The sequence below is a fragment of the Anabas testudineus genome, chromosome 18 (genome assembly GCF_900324465.2).
Source record: "Anabas testudineus chromosome 18, fAnaTes1.2, whole genome shotgun sequence".
Lineage (NCBI taxonomy): Eukaryota > Metazoa > Chordata > Actinopteri > Anabantiformes > Anabantidae > Anabas > Anabas testudineus.
This window is the reverse complement of record NC_046627.1, coordinates 30809237-30827199: the sequence shown is the minus strand read 5'-3', so window position 1 is coordinate 30827199 and position 17963 is coordinate 30809237. Positions and strand designations below refer to the sequence as shown.

The window sequence follows — 17963 nt, the reverse complement described above, 5'->3', positions numbered from 1 at the left end:
TTCTTCAGGTCAGTGTGAAGGTTCAGGAAAATGCAGATCTCAAGGATTTTTTCAGAGCACGGAAGCTTTATAATTGGAAGAGGCTCCGCGGTTTTGGCTTCTTGAAGAAACTGCAAAGCAGTGGTAGCTGCTAAGGTTTATAATGGGATAGGACAAAATGTATATCTATAAAAATAAATTATAAAAAGTTTTACACGCTGAGGAATACATTTGATAAGTTTAATTGTGTTTAACTGTGGAGTTTTCTTTAAATTGCTGCTTACTAACACAGAACAACATTCTGATTGTTCTTAGATATTGCATTTTCCACCAGGACCTTGCAAATATCTGGAAGTTGAGTCATGGCAACTGGACTTCCTTCTTGTTAGGTCAAAACATAATAACTCTGTGTCACCATGATGACACAAAACACTACCCAAACTATTGGCAGGGTTAGTTCTTTAGCCTGAAAAAGCTGCTCACTGCTTCCCCCAGGGGGATGGGTCAAATGCAGAGGACACATTTCATTGTAACATGTACATGTGACATATGACAAATAAAGGCTTTCTTCTTCTACTTGTGTCATGTTATGTGTAATCATGGTGACACATGGAGTCATTACAGTGTTGGGAGAATAACAGTGCTGTGGAACTTTTAAAACATCCTGCTGATTAAATTATATAAAAATCACTGAGCTGAAGAGGTTTGCCTTGGATCTCTGGCTGTGTGATGAAGGGATCACCAGATTTATTTTAAGAAGCTTGGGTGTGCAGAAGGAGTTCCAGGAGTCAAGTAAGATGAGGATCTGATCTGGGGGCAGGTGCAGTAAATGAGAAATTTTGCAACTGAGACTCATTAGTAAGATGGAAGCAAAAACCAGGAAGTAAACCAGAAGAGATGGGTTAATGTTGGAAGCAAATGTTATGGGCTCCAGATAGGACAGAGGCTGAGAGGCGATAAAAGGAGGCAGAATCCTGGGGAGGGGATGAATCGGGTGGTGTAGGCTGAATGAGGCTGAAGAGGTGAGTATGTTGGCTGGAGCGCATACTGGGAAAGGGATCCGTAGATTATAGCAGTAAACAGAGGCTGACAGAGTATGAAATCCACAATATAAGAAACAGTCCAAGGAGCAGAAAACAGGTCACAAAGAGTAGCAGTCAGAAAGGAAAACAAATCCAAAATCCACATTCCAAAGAGATTGATCCACAGATACAGAACCAAGTCAGATCAGGTGCAACATACAGATAAGCGGTAGGCAGAGAATCAGTGGTCAAAGGATGGTCCACGTTGGCAGCAGGATTTTGGGTATAACGGTTGGAGAGTTGCTTAAATTATTCAATTCAATTCAGTTTTATTTGTATAGCGCCAATTTACAACAGAAGTTATCTCAAGGCACTTTACAGTGTATGAATGCATGATGAATGCAAACAATCTGGTGGGGAACAGAAGGCTGCAGACCTGCTTATCGGAGAGTGTGTGAGAACAGGTGGAACTGAGGAGGAATCAACTGGAGAGAGTGGAGAGGCACAGAAAGAGACTGATGATAATACCATATATGGCCTGAACAGGAAGTGTGGCTGGAGACTGTGACAGCAGAGATTTCAAGGGTGGAGTGACTTTTTAGGCTGAACAAAAATGACCGTGACCTGTGCTGGTCACAGGCTCCAGTCCCATTAATTGTTATGCTATATATTTAATTACCACTCTCTGTCTGTGCCTCTCCACTCTCCTCTGCCACTGATCACAGGATCAGTGTCACCTGTGCACACTCTCTCCCTTTAAAAGCAGGTCTGCAGTCCACACCAACCTGCCAGATTGTGTCACTTTGTTCCAGAAGACATCTGAATCAATCCACTGGTTTCCTGATTATCTATACCTTGATTCCTGTCTTCTGGATCTCTCTCTCATGATAAATGGTAAATGGTCTGCACTTATGTAACGCTTTTCTACCTAACTGATACTCAAAGCGCTTGAAACTGCATCTCATTCATCCATTCGTACACATAGAATGTGTCTACAACTGCCAGACTAGTGCCACCACCGATTGAGCCACAGCCACACCCTGTGGGTGAATTGTGGGTATTGGATGCTGACAACTTCTCTTTGACTATGTATTCTGAATTTAACCCTGTTTTTGGCCTTACCCCTGTTTTACATTTCATGTTTATTACCTCTACTCTAGATATTCTCAATATGCTCTGTTTGTAGTTCAATTACCTGTCCACATGCTCTATGCTCAATCATCTCCTAACCTGCACCTACACCACTCTACGTGACCAGACTCCATTACCCAGCTCCTCCTGCTCGACCAATGCGATTCCCTGGCCGTGCTTGTCACTCCCTCCTGACATCACCTCCCTCCTGTCTGGAAGTTGACAGGAAGAAGATGGCAGGGACTTTATTACCCAGCTCACCTTGTTGTCTTCAGAAAAAATAAACGAACAAAGGCAAGACAAGGCAGGGATCATTACACAAGCTTCTTAAAATAAAACATGTTTTACCATTCGTAGCCCATCATGTTGTTCTTGAGCCCGATTGACTTCAAATCATTACATCGCTGCTGCAGATGCTTTTATCCAAAGAAACTTACAAATGAGGTACAAAGCAAACTTTAAAGAAAAGTGCTCTAGAAAGGGCTGTCTCAGTTTCATTGAGTATAAATTACATTTTTTTATTTTTTTATTTATGGGTTTTTTTGTTTGTTTTTTTCTAATGCAGAGAGAGATTTAAAGGAGTTCTGTCTTCAGACAAGTTTTTCAAAGTTGAGAGTGAGGCAGCTGAGCATGCAAAGGTGGGTAAGTTGTTCCACCATGGTGTAACCACACAGCTAAAAGGTTTTGCCTGGGATCTTTTGGCGTGGGGGGACTACTACTGTAGATGTCTTTCTCTTGCCGAGTGTAGTGAGTGAGAGGGATTGTAGACCAGAATGAGGGAGTTCAGGTAAGCCGGTGCTGTTGAGTTGACCACTTTGTAGGCAACGGCCAGGGCTTTGAACCTGATGCGCACAGCTACAGCAAGCCAGTGCAGAGATCTGAAACATGTGGCTGATCAAAAATGAGAGGTGCTGCTGCACATGGGTTACTTTAACATTCGTTTAGATGTTGATAATAACTGCCCCAATAATGCAGTTAACTGCTAGACTCCATTGGTTTTACTCAAAACTTAAAATAAACCCACTCAGTTTTTACCTAACCATTTTAAATAACATTTGAATTTACTATACTGAACTTTACTTAGTCACCTAAGAAAAAAATCCAGTACAGTAGATGTTTCTCTGAAAACACTGTTGAGAAATTAAAGTAATTGATTCCATCTTAACTCTAATCCAGTACAAGTCAACTATCTTGTTAAAAATACTGCAGCCTCACTCTGAACAATAATTCATACTGTTGCCCCTCTGGAAAAGAAGCTAGTGAATCAGAGGAGTAGTAATGACTTTATTAATTTCTTTACTAATAAAATCCTATCTATCAGAAACAAAATGGATCAGATCCTCCCTGCAACTGGCATGGATGGATTTGCATGTACAACAGCTGTATATTCATTCATCAAAATTCACTCATACTTAGACTGACTGACTTCAATAATTAATTCATTCTAAACCATCAACGTGTCTTTTAGACCCCATCCCAACTAGATTGCTCAAAGATGCCTTACCTCCAATAAGAACTTCCATATTACATCAGATCAATCTATCTTTAATAATAGGCTGTGTACCACAGGCTTTTAAGGTTGGTGTAGTCAAAGCCTACTCTTGACTCAAGAGTTTTAATCAATTATAGACCTATATCCAATCTGCCTTTATCTTTAAAATCCTTGAAAAAATTGTTTAAAGCAATTACAGTATGTGACCACCTCCGTAGAAAAAACAGAAACAGCACTGGCATGGGTCAGGTAGCAGACTTCTTTCTGTACTTGTCTTGTTAGATCTTAGTGCTGGGTTCAACACTACAGATCACAACATTTTACTACACAGATTGGAACATGTCATTGGAATTAAAGTAATAACAGTAACCCCAGGATAACAATGCAGGTAACAGCAGTAACCCCAGGATAACAATGCAGGTAACAGCAGTAACCCCAGGATAACAATGCAGGGGAGACAGATGATGATGTGAATTCTAAATGATGCAATTATTCTGCATGGTCAATTGTATGGTCTTTAGAAATAGTTTTCTATGAACCCAGGACAGCAATGTTAAATTTTGACGCGATAATTTTTCTAAATATATTTTTGCCAAATTTTTCTTTATTAAACACAGAAAACATGGGAGAATATATGATATACATGAGCTATAACCATTATGCTACCAGGGTGCTTCAGCACTGAAACAAAATGTTGCCACTGGAAAAAAAATTCTCATTCTGGAGAAAGTGGGCCCTAAACTGTGACTTATTTAAGTGTTATGAACTGTGTTGCGATTGACCTTAACTGTCAAAGATCCCACACAGCAATGGAATGTAACGCAGTACTTGTAACTTTACGTTTATTATATAGGACAGTATATTTTTACCATTCTCTCATTCTGTTAAACAAGAGAACAATACGTTTCCGCTATATCCTTCTTACAATGAAATGGGCTGCACTGCTTCTTCTTCATTGAGCAGAGCACTTTACTTTGAAAGGTATGGAAGGAGTGGCGCTTGATGTGGGCATGTCACAGAATGCCGTGGTTAACGCCTAGAACGGGCTGTTGACTGAGGCGGAGCTAAGCAGCAGGGATCGCACATTGTACGGTATCAGGCCCGGTATTCAGACACGCTTGTTTCACTTTCTGCTGCGTTTTTGTGTATGTTGAGAACGAAGTCATGAACCATTCTCTGTGGAGACTTTTGCTTGCGCTGCTGCTGCCGCTGGAAGGTAAGGCTTTGTCCGACACACCTCAGCAAATCTGCATGTTATGTATCTTTTATGTGCTGTTCCTTGATTCAAGGCCGAATAGCGGTCCACCGGCCTGCAAGCAGACGTGAAAGAAACAGAAATAGACGACCACTCAGAATAATTGTTTTTTCCTTTAGCCATTACAGCAATACCCATTAGTCATAACAGCTACAGAGATGTAATACTACTGTAGAGTTACATTTAGCGGCCCCATTTCCTATTTGCTGTCCAGCTGTAATAGATAAAATATTCTGTTAGCTTTTACAGATCCAATGATTATATCTTATTAAATAAATAATGATAAAGAGGTAGTTACAGGAGGTTCGCTTATCAGTATCTATTATCAAAATGATGCGGCACCACCCACATATCTCTGCTTGGATAGCAGGTGGCTGGAAATGATGCTCAGTGATGATGAGTATGGAAAGTTACATCTTTGATACAATGCAATGCACATGACAATTCCATGATTTCCTTTAGGCTCGATTATGTCTTTTTTATTTTGTTTGTTTATTAGTTGTTTTGTTTAGTTTTTTTTGCTGTGACCCTTTTGTTTTAGGATATTTGCTTCCTGTTTGCCTTAATAATGGAGGCCAGCTGTGGAAACCTGTAAAAGGTTCTACATTTTACAGTAAATGTCACAAATAAAACAATCCAAGTCCGAAGAATTCTCTGTAGACATCTGCAATACAATTGAGATGAGGGATAAAATCATTTCTTAAGCTCTAAGTATTCCTAGGAGATCCTAGAAGATGTTTGGAACCACCAGGAGTCTTCCTAGAGTTGTACAGTAGTCAGAACAATCTGATGTGAAGGTTAATGGTAAACTCCCACAAACACACACAGCATGTTTTTTTGTGAATGGCAGCCCCTGAGCTGAGTTCTCTGCACTGTAGTACAGACAGCAGAGGATTAGTTCACCATGGAGCTGGTTTGGCACAGGGTATTGTGGTCTGGAACTGTGTGGCACATTAAAAGCAGCAGTGCTTGAAGACCTGATCACAGCAATACCCTCTACAAAATATGCAAAGTTTTAGATTTGACATATAGATTGTCTTATGTGTCAGATTCAGTGTAACATGTCTGCTTCCTCTGTCCACCTGAACTGTAGTCCTGCCTCAGGGTTTTAACCTGGCTGATGCTCTGGATGGTGATGATAGTAAATTGGGTAAGTACAATGAAACACCACTTGTGTTTAAATGCAAGAATACACTACCAATGAAAGGTTTGGACACAGAAATGAACATATTTTTTTAATGAAAGCAGAGTTTATAACATCAAATTGATTAGAAATACAGGGTAGACATTGGACTAAGGACAAAGGACTACTGACAGAAACGTACAGAGGCCTGTTATCAGCAAACATTAGTGCTGTCTTTCTATGTTATATAATTCAAAAGGATAACTGATCATTAGAAAACCTTTTTGCTATGATTGTAACACAGTTGTATTCATTGAACACGAGCAAATTCTTCTGTGTAGCCAAATTTTTGACTGGTAGTGTATGTGTGGGGGAAAAAATGGGACTCGCACTCACACGTAAAGGGTTTTTGGATATTCATTTATTTGTCCTCAATTATCCAGACAGCTGTCATGTTTATTAAGTAAAATGAGATAAGATTAGCAACACAATGGCATGCGAGGAGAAGAAAAGTAAAACAATAAGGCAAAATAGAAGATGTGACACTATCTGAATAAAATGTAAACAAGGTAATTAGAGATATTATATAAAAAAAATAATAAAGAACAATTTAAAAAAGAATAATGAATGAATATTATTGTAAATAATAATACAGAGTTTACATTAAATATTTGTACGGTATGTACACTGCGAATCAATGACTGAACTATTGATGACTCAGCTATTAGGAAGACACTGGTAAAACTGTAAGACTTAAAGTGGTTGTATATGTACAATATCTAATGCTCTCTTATGATAAGAGAACAAAACAAAACTAAAACAATTCCCTTTTATATAAATACAGTGCAGAAAACATCTCTCATTTTCACCACAGCAACTCCAGCACCAAAGCCAGCTGCACCAATTGGAGGAGCAGGAGGAGGTAAGAACCACACACTAGCTTTTTATAAAAAGACCATTTGACTCTATGTTGCGTTATGATGATGATATGATGATGTCTAATATGATTTAGTACAAGGAAGAGTATCAACATAAATTCTAAGGGTGAATCAAAGGGTATCAAATCATGTAGTGTTAGAAAGGCTTCCTGGTAAATAGGACTATATATGTGGACAGATCAGTATTTTACATTGTAATTTTGTAGTTTACTAAATGTTTGTTTTAGTAATGTTTAGATACCCGAATTGCACTTTAGGCTCAAATGGAAGTGTGGCTGAATTACTCCAGGGGGTGATGTGATGTGTTTTACTCTAAGTAAGTCCTTGTTCTTTGTTGGATTATATATATATAAATGTACCAGGATCATCAAAAATGTGCTGTTCTAGCCTTATTAGATTTGTTATTACTATATGATAGAAAATGATGCCACATATAACTTTTGCTCCTTTTGTCATTATTTCTGTACAAATGACTAATATATGGTAGATGTTAAGTCAAGATGTCAAGTTATAGCATTTGTTACTGGTCAAGGATTGTTAAAATGTCAATATTGGGTATTTAGTCCTCATAATTTCTATCATATACAGTATTTGATATTTTTATTTCATTGAGAATACCAATTGGTGCTGAGTAACCATTGTTCATCTGCGATGTCTAGCAAATTAATTTTTCATCTTCTATCATATGGTAGATTTTTATAGAAAGGACCATATGACAGTGTTTGGATACTTACATTTGTTTATTTTATATTCTATTTTATGTTTATCTTTGGCAATACAGTTTTATACCAATATTGTTATGATTAATTGGCAGCTATTTTCAGGTTAACAGTGAAAATAATGAAAATGTTTCACATAAGGTTTTAAGAGAGCATCTCAATCTTCACTCTCTTTTAATCTGTAAGAGGAGGTTGTGGAGGCTTTAACAGTCAGGGAGTTTTCCTTTTAATGATACAGAATGTACATATGTATCATTGTGAGAGACAATATAGTCAATGTTCTCTGCAGAGCTTTATCTGGGGGATGCCATCCTTACCACCACCACTAAAGCGCCACCAAAGGTTTTGCCAAAGGTCCCAGCAGGCACCAAGGTCCCAGTCAAGCCAAAACCGAAGCCAGGTTAAACAGTCATCTCTTTCTTTATAGCCATCTTCTTCTTCTTCCAGAGGCCTGTAACTCTGATCTATTTGCATTCATTTCATATGAGAATCGGGTATAAATTAATATTGGATGAAATTAAAAAACAAAAGAAAATAACATTTTTCTTTTTCCTTGTTTATCTATTATCTTAAAACACAATACCATTTATACAGCAGTTATTCATCGGTACAACAACTTAGTTGTGTAATACTCTGCATCAGAGTTGTGTTGTTGACAGACAGAGCCAAGAAAATGTGAACACAGAACCTGACGGTGTGACCCATTTTCATGTCAACACCACATGAAGCAGATACAGTAGAAGTGATTGTTAAATCCTTTGATTATTAGTGAGGTAAGAGATAATCACCTTGTATCATATGTTAGGGGGTGGTTCTTGTTCAAAGATCACACCACATAATATATTACCTTTTTCATAAAATTATAAAGAAAAAAAATGGTTTTAATGTGTTCACATTGATTTTGTCCAGATTGGTGTAGAGGTTCAAATGTCAAATTCTTTATTGTGTGATTACATTGATCAAGTTTTTGATTATTCCAGCTGGTGGAGACCTTAACCTGGCTGATGCCTTAGACACCAACAATGACATTGCTGGCAAGGATAAGGGCAAGGAACGTGGAGGTGGGTGCTGACTGGCAGCAAAAAGTAGCACAGGTCAAATTGAAATTGTGAGAGCAGGAGCAACAAATCAAATCAACAAATCAATTAATAAAACATAATCAGATCATTTTTGTATTGTAACTTCCCGGCTATTATAGAAAATGATAAACTAAATTTTCTTAAATCTTCCTCCCAATATTTGTGTATATAGAAAGTTTATCATTTTACATTTTACAGCATAACATAAAAAGAATAGCAGCAGTAGAGATTCTTCCGTGGTTCTATTTTGCCTACATTTGTCAAAACATTCCTTGGAGTACCAGCTAGTGTCAGTGGCCTGAGACCTTTTCATGAGCTCTAGCAAAACACTCTTCCGAGTCATTACTCTTTAAGAGAATGAATTTTCATCTGTTGCTCATCAAACTGTCACTCTGTTTTCTGCTTCATGTTAATTCTGTTTTTAAAGTTGGATTATGTTTTTGGAGTTTAGTGCTAAATCCTACATCAGTCTGGTCACACTTTCACCTTTTAAGACATAGGACACTTGATTTAGAAACACCTTAGCCTACACTAATAAATGTGAGACTGTGGGAAGAGCATTTGTTGCTTGCATTGGGAGAGAGGCGCGGTACTGAACAGGTCACTAGTCCCTCACAGGGCTGACATTTAGAGATAGATTGTTAAAGTTCCTGACCGGACCAGCTGGGGCAGCATTTCCAGCTGGTTCACCTAACACAGGTGATCAGCATTTGCTGATCTTGTATTTATTCTCAATGTTCCCTGTTAGTTTGTGTTCCCTGACAACCAGCTCTATGTTAGTTAGGTTTCTCGCTAGTATTTCTTTTGTTTGTTTTGCTCTTTTGTTTGCCAGTTCATTTCTTACAGATTTTTTGCTCCCTGCTCTATTCATAATTCGTCCAAATGTATAGTATCCTGCTTTTGCAGTGTCTTTGTTTTCTTGTTACTGATCATGACCTCCCTGCTCTGCAGTGGGAGTTTTTTTCGTTCATAGTTCATCCAAATTCATAGCCTCCTGCCTTTGCAGTGACCTTTTGCTTGATTGTTAGCGGTTTTTGCCAGCTCTAGCTATGATTTTGTGTTGTACACCTTTTCGGTAATCAATATTCTTGCCCTTAATTCATGTTGTCTACTCGTGCTTCGACAATTGAGTTCCCCTGGTTTACAAGCCAATAACAGACAGAAGTCATCTCAAGGCACTTTACAGTGTAAGGTTTAAGACCTCACAGAGTGTAATTGTAGGAAAAAATAAGGAATAAGGACCTCCAGCAGAACCAGGTTCAGTGTGAGCAGCCATCTGCCTCGCCTGGTTGGGGTGAATGGAAAGAGGAGAGAGAAGAACGGCAGACATAAAGAACCAGCAGCAAAAACATTGGGGGAGGTCAGTAGGGCCAGTAACTGGACTCTGGAGATGTAAAGCTCCAAGGCAGAGGATACCTGCAGAGGGAGACAGAGAGGAGGAAACACAACTTACGGGAGGAGAAGGACACAAAGTTAATGACATTAAAAGGTAAAATTTGAATGGAGAGAGGAAAGGAGAGGAGCTCAATGTATCAGTAGATTTCCCCCTGCAGATTAACCCATAGCAGCATAACTAAGAGAGGGTTCAGAGTAACCTGAGCCATCTCTAACTATAAGCTTTTGGAAGCTATTGGGACATCCTATCAGTAGTTAATTACAATAGTCCAGTCTGGAAGTAACAAATGCATAGTTTTTCAGCATTACATTGGGTAAGGATGCCCCTTAGTTTAACAATATTCCTCAGGTGGATAAAGGCAGTTCTAGATTTCTCTTTTATGTATAATAATAAATGAGATATCCTGGTCAAAGATAACTCAGAGATTTCTCACAGCGTCACTTGCTATGTCATCTAGGATAAGAATGTGATTAGACATAGTGTCTCTCAGGTTTTTTAGGACCAAACAAAATAACCTCTGTCTCGTCTGAATTTAGTAGAAGACACACTCAGAGACTTTCCACACTAAAAACAATAGCGTTAGTGACGAATGCTCTGAACGGTACATTGGAGAGACTATATAGCATGCTATAAAAAGGATGGCACAGTACAGAAGAAGCAACACCTCAGAACCTGAATCAGCTGTGTACCTTTATTTAAAGGACAAGGAACACTCATTTGAGGACAATAATGTTCACATATTGGACAGATAAGACAAGTGGTTTGAGAAAGGAGTGAGGGAAGCTTTGCAAACCCAGGTTCTTCTTGCAATGAGCATACAATGCTAACCACTATACCACCAAGCTGCCCTCTGATTTCTCTCATGCAAGTTTAAATAGAGATAAGATGCGTACAACTATGTGAGCCAGAGCTTACCCCCCACTTCTCAAACCAATCCCAGCTCAATTCAACAAAAAACTGCATTACATATAAGCAGATTAGATTAAAGCACTTCAGTTTTCCGTGTCTTTAAGTTGCATTTTCAAGTTACTGCTTAGAATTTAGTGATTTCCATCTCCATCTTTACCTCTGTCTCCTGTTTCAGGTGAATTTTCTGACAATGACCTGATTGATGTTAGTAAAGATGACACCTACAAACCTGAAAAAGGCAAAGGTAATGTCAGAACTTACACTATTTAATTCAAATAATTTATATAGTGCCAAATCACAATAGTGTAAGGTTTAAGACCATATGACATTATGTAGAAAAAATATTTAACTATATAACATTGTATAGAAAAGCCAACAAATCCCGAATCAGAATCATTAGAAAGCACCACCTAACAGTGGAGATGAAAAACTGCCTTGAATGCAAAAAAAACCCCATCAGAACCAGACTCAGGGGCCATCTGCCTTCACTGTTTGAGGTGAGTGGAAAGTGAAGAGAGAAAAGAACAACAGCAAGCAACAGTCAAAACACTGGGTAGGCTGAGTAAATGCACACTGGTGCATTTCATGCAGCTTATACACAAACATGCAGCTCAGAGGTCTGGGGATACCTGCAGAAAGGTACAGATGAAGGGAGAAAGAATCACAACTATGGGAGAATGAATGATGTTATTGTTAATGACCAGTAATAAGTAGTGACATATAAAGACAATATACTATGAAAAGAAGAGAAGAGCTTAGTGTGTATAGGCTTCAACTACTGAAGCAGAAGCTTTTCTGTTTGGAGTCAGGTGCTCACTAATCTTCAACTACCACCTGCAGTCACATGCTCAATTATGGAAACTGGCAGGGCATTTACCTGTGCTAAACAAAGATAATGAGATTCATCAACAATTGTATGAGCATGAATCCAATGTAGATTTTTCTTAGGACTTTTCTTAATAACAACTTTAAGAAAAAAAAAAACTAAGGAAGATATAAGTGAATGAGGCCCAAAGAAGTACTCTATAGACTATAGAGTCTATTTTTATTCTGAGCAATAAGGACAGTTCTATGTTAGCAATTACAATAAAATTACCAAGAAAAATCTCATTGAGTGCTTAAGTAAGTCCTCAACTAGCAGCTTCATTAAATAGTTCTCACAAAATACCAGTCTCAGCGTGATGGTGTTGGGCTGCTTTGGTAGTAGTACAATGGGAAAACCATACACGGTAAAGGGAGTCATCACTTCATTTTGCAGTGATGATGTAACATTTGAATGGTAGTTTAAAAAAATTGTACAATACTGCAGCTGCTGAAAATTTAATTCAGGTGAGACTAGCACTACATGTAACAGTTCAAACTGATGTGAATATCGTCTGTTATTCTGTTTCTGCAGATGGACATCCAGGTGACAGGGATCAGATTAACCAGTATGATGACAACACAGGTCGGTTTGCTCTGTCTGTAGTTTCTGTTCACAAATGCACATCTGTCACTGTCTTTGTGAGTGTACTGTATACCTGTGTGTGTGTGTGTTTCCAGAGACCACAGCAGAGGTGGGAACCATTGCAGGGATTGTCAGTGCTGTTGCCATGGCGTTGGTTGGTGCAATCAGCAGTTACATCTCCTACCAGAAGAAGAAGTTGTGCTTTAGCATACAGCGTAAGGCTTTTGTTACAGTTACCGGTACTCACTCTGTTACATTGCATAAGTTCTAAATACACAGTGTAGACAATTTGATGCCTTAGAACCCTTTAGAAGGTTCTTTATTTCTGCATTGACATGACCTAAAACATGGTCAGATTTCCATGTCCCTTTCAGTTTTTAAAAGGTAACCCAATTAAATAACTAAAGCAAAAGCATTATAAAATTATTTAGAGGTATTTGGCTTGTTGGAGTTTGCGTGCTGTCAGAATGGTGTGTCCATTAAAACATAAAGCCATAAATTGTTTTATTTGTTAAGATATAAATAATATTGAATTCCAGTACATTTACATTTAGTCATTTAGCAGATGCTTTTATCCAAGGCGGCTTACAAGGGTAGGCAGCATAAGCGTAAGGAGGGAATGATGTCACTTTTCTACTCGCCAAAGAAATCAACACAATGATTAACTCAAAGGTAAGATAAAATTAATTAAAATATCTCAGACGCAACAATTCAAGTCAGGAATCTGCAAGTAGGGGAAAGCAGACATACAAAAACATATCGGAGCAAGTGCATCGATCAAATTAATAATCATATACAAGTGACAGAAGCTCACTTATATTATGTTACCTGGATATGTGGGAATGTCCTGTAATTATACCTAGTAATTTATGCATTGCAATGGATTAACCACTCTGAAATATTATGGCATACAGTACTTTATTGATTTAAATTGTTGTTTAGACAGCTGTAGTAGATGACAGCACTACTGTGGGGTTTTGGTGTCTTGTCAAAGGACACCTTGACATATTGCAGGGAGTTGAGCCATTAACCCTTGGGTTTATAGAGTTTAGAGGAACATCTAAAGGAAACTGATTAAAAAACCTAAATGTTCTTGCTGGTTTGGGCTACTGCAGAAGTTCACTGAGGTAAGGTACAGACAGTCTACTTAAAGCCTTAATAACTTAAAATCAATTCTAATACAAACTGGAAGCCAATAAAGAGAAGCCAGAACAGGGGTTATGGAGTAAGTTTTCCTCAGAATTTGCCTGTGTGAGGAGACAATAATGAGGTGCAGGTGTCTGTGTGTCTGTGTTTCTTCTGATCCACTGTATTTGTCCAGTGGATTTGTCTGTATTGTCTTTCTCTGTTTAACTTTTCTTTTTCTCTTTTTTTCTTCTCTTTTCTCTTTTATGTTAACTTCTCCTGAACTTTAACCTTCTTTAACTTTCATTAATCCTTTATCCTACCTTGCAGCTTTTTTCCTTTTGTTTATCACTTTTTCTCTTTATCAACACTTTATCTTAGTCAACTTATTTTGTTTTTTGTCACATTTACATTTAATGTGCGTGTATCTCTGTTTGTTAAAAGACCGTGTCTGTGTCTCTACTGATCCATTATATACTGATCCTCACCTGTTATGACTGCAGTAGATGTTAGGATTAGCCCCCCACCTCTTAAGCAATAACTAAACATGACTCAGCTTTTTATTTGCATTGGTTCCTCATGAAGCTTTCTATAATATTTACCTGGTAATCATTTCATACGGACACGCACGTGTCCACCTAAAAGTTAACTTTCACAGTAATAAGCCCTATTTTAGCAATAAAAAGCCTCATACCTAAAATCTGAAAGGAAAGGCTTAAAGTGGCTTGAATATGGAAAATATTAGCATCAGTTAGCAAACTGATAGTATATGACAGTGTGAAATATGCTACATTTTCAAGTTTCTTTTCATTTACTGCCTATTTCATGTTTTTCACTGTTTTATTTCTTTTTATTAAAATTTCATTTCTGCTGTCTCCTTCTTGTTTAACTTCTTTTTAACACTGTCTTTCTTTTCTAACTGCTTCATCTGTTTTTTATTAATCTTTTAATTTACTTTGCACTTTTTATCCCCCCTTTTTTGTAATTACCTTTTTTCCTTTTGTTCAGTTTAATTATTTGTATACTTTTTTATGGTGAACTATTTCTCATTGTCAACTTTTCTTTGTCAACTTTTTCTAGTAATGTCCTTTAGATAAGAATTTTCAAAAACATGTCGATCTGTCAGCAGCTCCTTGCGATTGGCGTCTTTTCAGCAACAAAACAGCTCTCCCACAAAATTTCTTCAGAAATGCCCTTTTCTACTTAAAGTTATACATAGTAAATGTAGTAACAGTAATGATGGGAACAATAATTTTATTAGCAATGGCACCGTATTATCATGTAGCACACTTTATCCTGTTTTGTAAATTTGCTTTTTTCTTAACAGAGAGCCTCAACACTGACATGGTAAAAGCGGAGAACCCTGAAGCTGTGGTGGCTACAGAACCACAAGGTAAATACATCTCTACTTCACTGTCCTTACACCCACTCTACATCTTTTCCACTGGTGTTACAGAGGCACAATTTTTTTTTTTTATCATCCTGATCATATTAATATGTTAATTTCTAGGATCAAAAATAGAACTACTAAACTGTTTTAGTTTGTCTTGTGCACTGTGTATCTTTTTGGTCAAGTTAGTCAGATCGTCAGAATTTTCCGATGACTGAACCCATGAAAAAAAAGAATAACATGTACATAAGTATTCACCACCTACGCTCAATACTTTGTTGAAACACCTTTAACACCAATTACAGCCTCAAGTCTTTTTGAGTATGATGCTACAGGCCTGGCACATCTATTTTTTGGCAGTTTATCCCATTCTTCTTTGCAGTACCTCTCAAACTCTATCATATTGAATGAGAAGCGTAATTTTCAGATCTCTCCAGAGATGGTTAGTTAGGTTCAAGTTTTTAATCTGGCTGGATCACTCAAGGACATTCACAGAGTAGTCCCATTGCCACTCCCTTGTTATCTTGGCTGTGTGCTTAGGGTCACATTGTCCTGTTGAAGGATTAACTGTCACCTAAGTCTGAGATCCAGAATGCTCTGGAACAGGTTTTCATCAAGGATGTCTCTGTACATTGCTGCATTCATCTTTCCCTCGATCTTGATTAGTTTCCCAGTCCTTGCCACTGAAACATCCCCACAACATGATGCCGCCACCACCATGCTTCACTGTAGGGAAGGTATTGGCCATGTGGGGAGAGGTGCCTGGATTCCTCCAATTATATACAGTGAGGGAAAAAATTATTTGAACCCCAGCTGATTTTGTAAGTTTGCCCACTAACAAAGAAATGATCAGGCTATAATTTCAATGGTAGGTTTATTTGAACAGTGAGACACAACAATGACAAAAAAAATCCAGAAAAATGCGTTTCAAAAAGAGTTATAAATTAATTTGCATTTCCATGAAGGAAATAAGTATTTGATCCCCTATCCGTCAGCAAGATCTCTAGCTCCCAGGTGGATCTTATACAGGTAACGAGCTGACATTGGCAGCCCTCTCAGCTCGTTACCTGTATAAAAGAGACCTGTCCACAGAAGCAATCAATCAATCCAGATTCCAAACTCTTCACCATGGCCAAGACCAAAGAGCTTTCCAAGGATGTCAGGGACAAGATTGTGGACCTACACAAGGCTGGAATGGGCTACAAGACCATCGCCAAGCAGCTGGGTGAGAAGGTGACAACAGTTGGTGCAATTATTCGCAAATGGAAGAAACATAAATTAACTGCCAATCTCCCTTGGTCTGGAGCTCCATGCAAGATCTCACCTCGTGGAGTTTCAATGATAATGAGAACGGTGAGGAATCAGCCAAGAACCACTCGGGAGGAACTTGTCAATGATCTCAAGGCAGCTGGGACCATAGTCACCAAAAAAACAGTTGGTAACACACTACGCCGTGAAGGACTGAAATCCTGCTGTGCCCGCAAGGTCCACCTGCTCAAGAAAGCCCATCTACAGGCCCGTTTGAAGTTTGCCACTGAACATCTGACTGATTCAGAGGAAGACTGGGTGAAAGTGTTGTGGTCAGATAAGACCAAAATCGAGCTCTTTGGCATCAACTCAACTCGCTGTGTTTGGAGGAGGAGGAAGGCTGCCTATGACTCCAAAAACACCATCCCCACTGTCAAATATGGAGGTGGAAACATTATGCTTTGGGGGTGTTTTTCTGCCAAGGGGACAGGACAATTGCACCGCATCAAAGGGAGGATGGATGGGGCCATGTACCGTCAAATGTTGGGTGAGAACCTCCTTCCCTCAGTCAGGGCATTGAAAAGGGTCGTGGTTGGGTACTCCAGCATGACAATGATCCAAAACACACGGCTAAGGCAACAAATCACGTGCTCAAGAAGAAGCATATTAAGGTCATGGAGTGGCCTAGTCAGTCTCCAGACCTTAATCCCATAGAAAATCTGTGGAGGGAGCTGAAGGTTCGAGTTGCCAAACATTGGAGAGGATCTGCAAAGAGGAGTGGGCCAAAATCCCCCCTGAGATGTGTGCAAACCTTGTGGCCAACTACAAGAAACGGCTGACCTCTGTGATTGCCAACAAAGGTTTTGCCACCAAGTACTAAAGCACGTTTTTCGAAGGGATCAAATACTTCTTTCCTTCGTGGAAATGCAAATTAATTTATAACTCTTTTTGAAACGCATTTTTCTGGATTTTTTTTGTCATTGTTGTGTCTCACTGTTCAAATACACCTACCATTGAAATTATAGACTGATCATTTCTTTGTTAGTGGGCAAACTTACAAAATCAGCTGGGGTTCAAATAATTTTTTCCCTCACTGTATAATCATAAATAATTTTGAGTCATGGTAAAGGCTGTGAATACTTGTGTACATGTGATTATTTTATTTATTATTTTTAATAAATTTGCAAAGATTTCAAACAATCTTTCACTGTGTGATTTAGGTTATTATTTGTAAATTTTTGAGGAAAGTAATTCATTTAATCAATTTTGGAGTTAGGCTGTAACATAATCTAGCCACAGGGGTTGCAAGCCAGTGATTTCTGTGCCGGTCCCAAGCCCGGATAAATAGAGAGGGTTGCGTCAGGAAGGGCATCCGGCGTAAAAATTGCCAAAATAACCATGCGAATCATCCACAAGACTTTCATACCGGATCGGTCGAGGCCCGGGTTAACAACGACCGCCACCGATGCTGTTAACCTACAGGGTGTCGGTGGAAATATGACTACTGTTGGTCGAAGAAAGAGGGGAGGCAGAAGGGTTCGTGGGCAGAGAGAGAAGGGGAAAGGCAGGAGCATAGATCTGAGAATAGGGACTCTTAACGTTGGCACAATGACAGGGAAAGGCAGAGAGCTGGCAGACATGATGGAGAGAAGGAAGGTAGATGTACTGTGTGTACAGGAGACAAGGTGGAAGGGCAGCAAGGCACGTAGC

The 17963-nt window shown here is 38.7% G+C and overlaps 1 protein-coding gene across 2 annotated transcripts in view; it reads left to right on the top strand.

Annotated features, from left to right (window-relative positions):
* Window positions 1-4709: 4709 nt before the first annotated feature.
* Window positions 4710-17963, top strand: part of cd99l2 (CD99 molecule-like 2) — a 23041-nt gene continuing 9787 nt past the window's right edge. Inside the window, exons 1-9 of one of the 2 annotated variants that reach the window (XM_026353586.1) lie at window positions 4710-4840; window positions 5973-6029; window positions 6877-6924; window positions 7949-8059; window positions 8640-8720; window positions 11219-11287; window positions 12440-12490; window positions 12586-12705; window positions 14943-15008. In XM_026353586.1, coding sequence (XP_026209371.1) covers window positions 4789-4840; window positions 5973-6029; window positions 6877-6924; window positions 7949-8059; window positions 8640-8720; window positions 11219-11287; window positions 12440-12490; window positions 12586-12705; window positions 14943-15008 — 655 coding nt within the window. In that variant the 5' untranslated portion in view covers window positions 4710-4788. The remainder of the gene's footprint in view (window positions 4841-5972; window positions 6030-6876; window positions 6925-7948; window positions 8060-8639; window positions 8721-11218; window positions 11288-12439; window positions 12491-12585; window positions 12706-14942; window positions 15009-17963) is intronic. The other variant, XM_026353587.1, reaches the window with a different exon arrangement.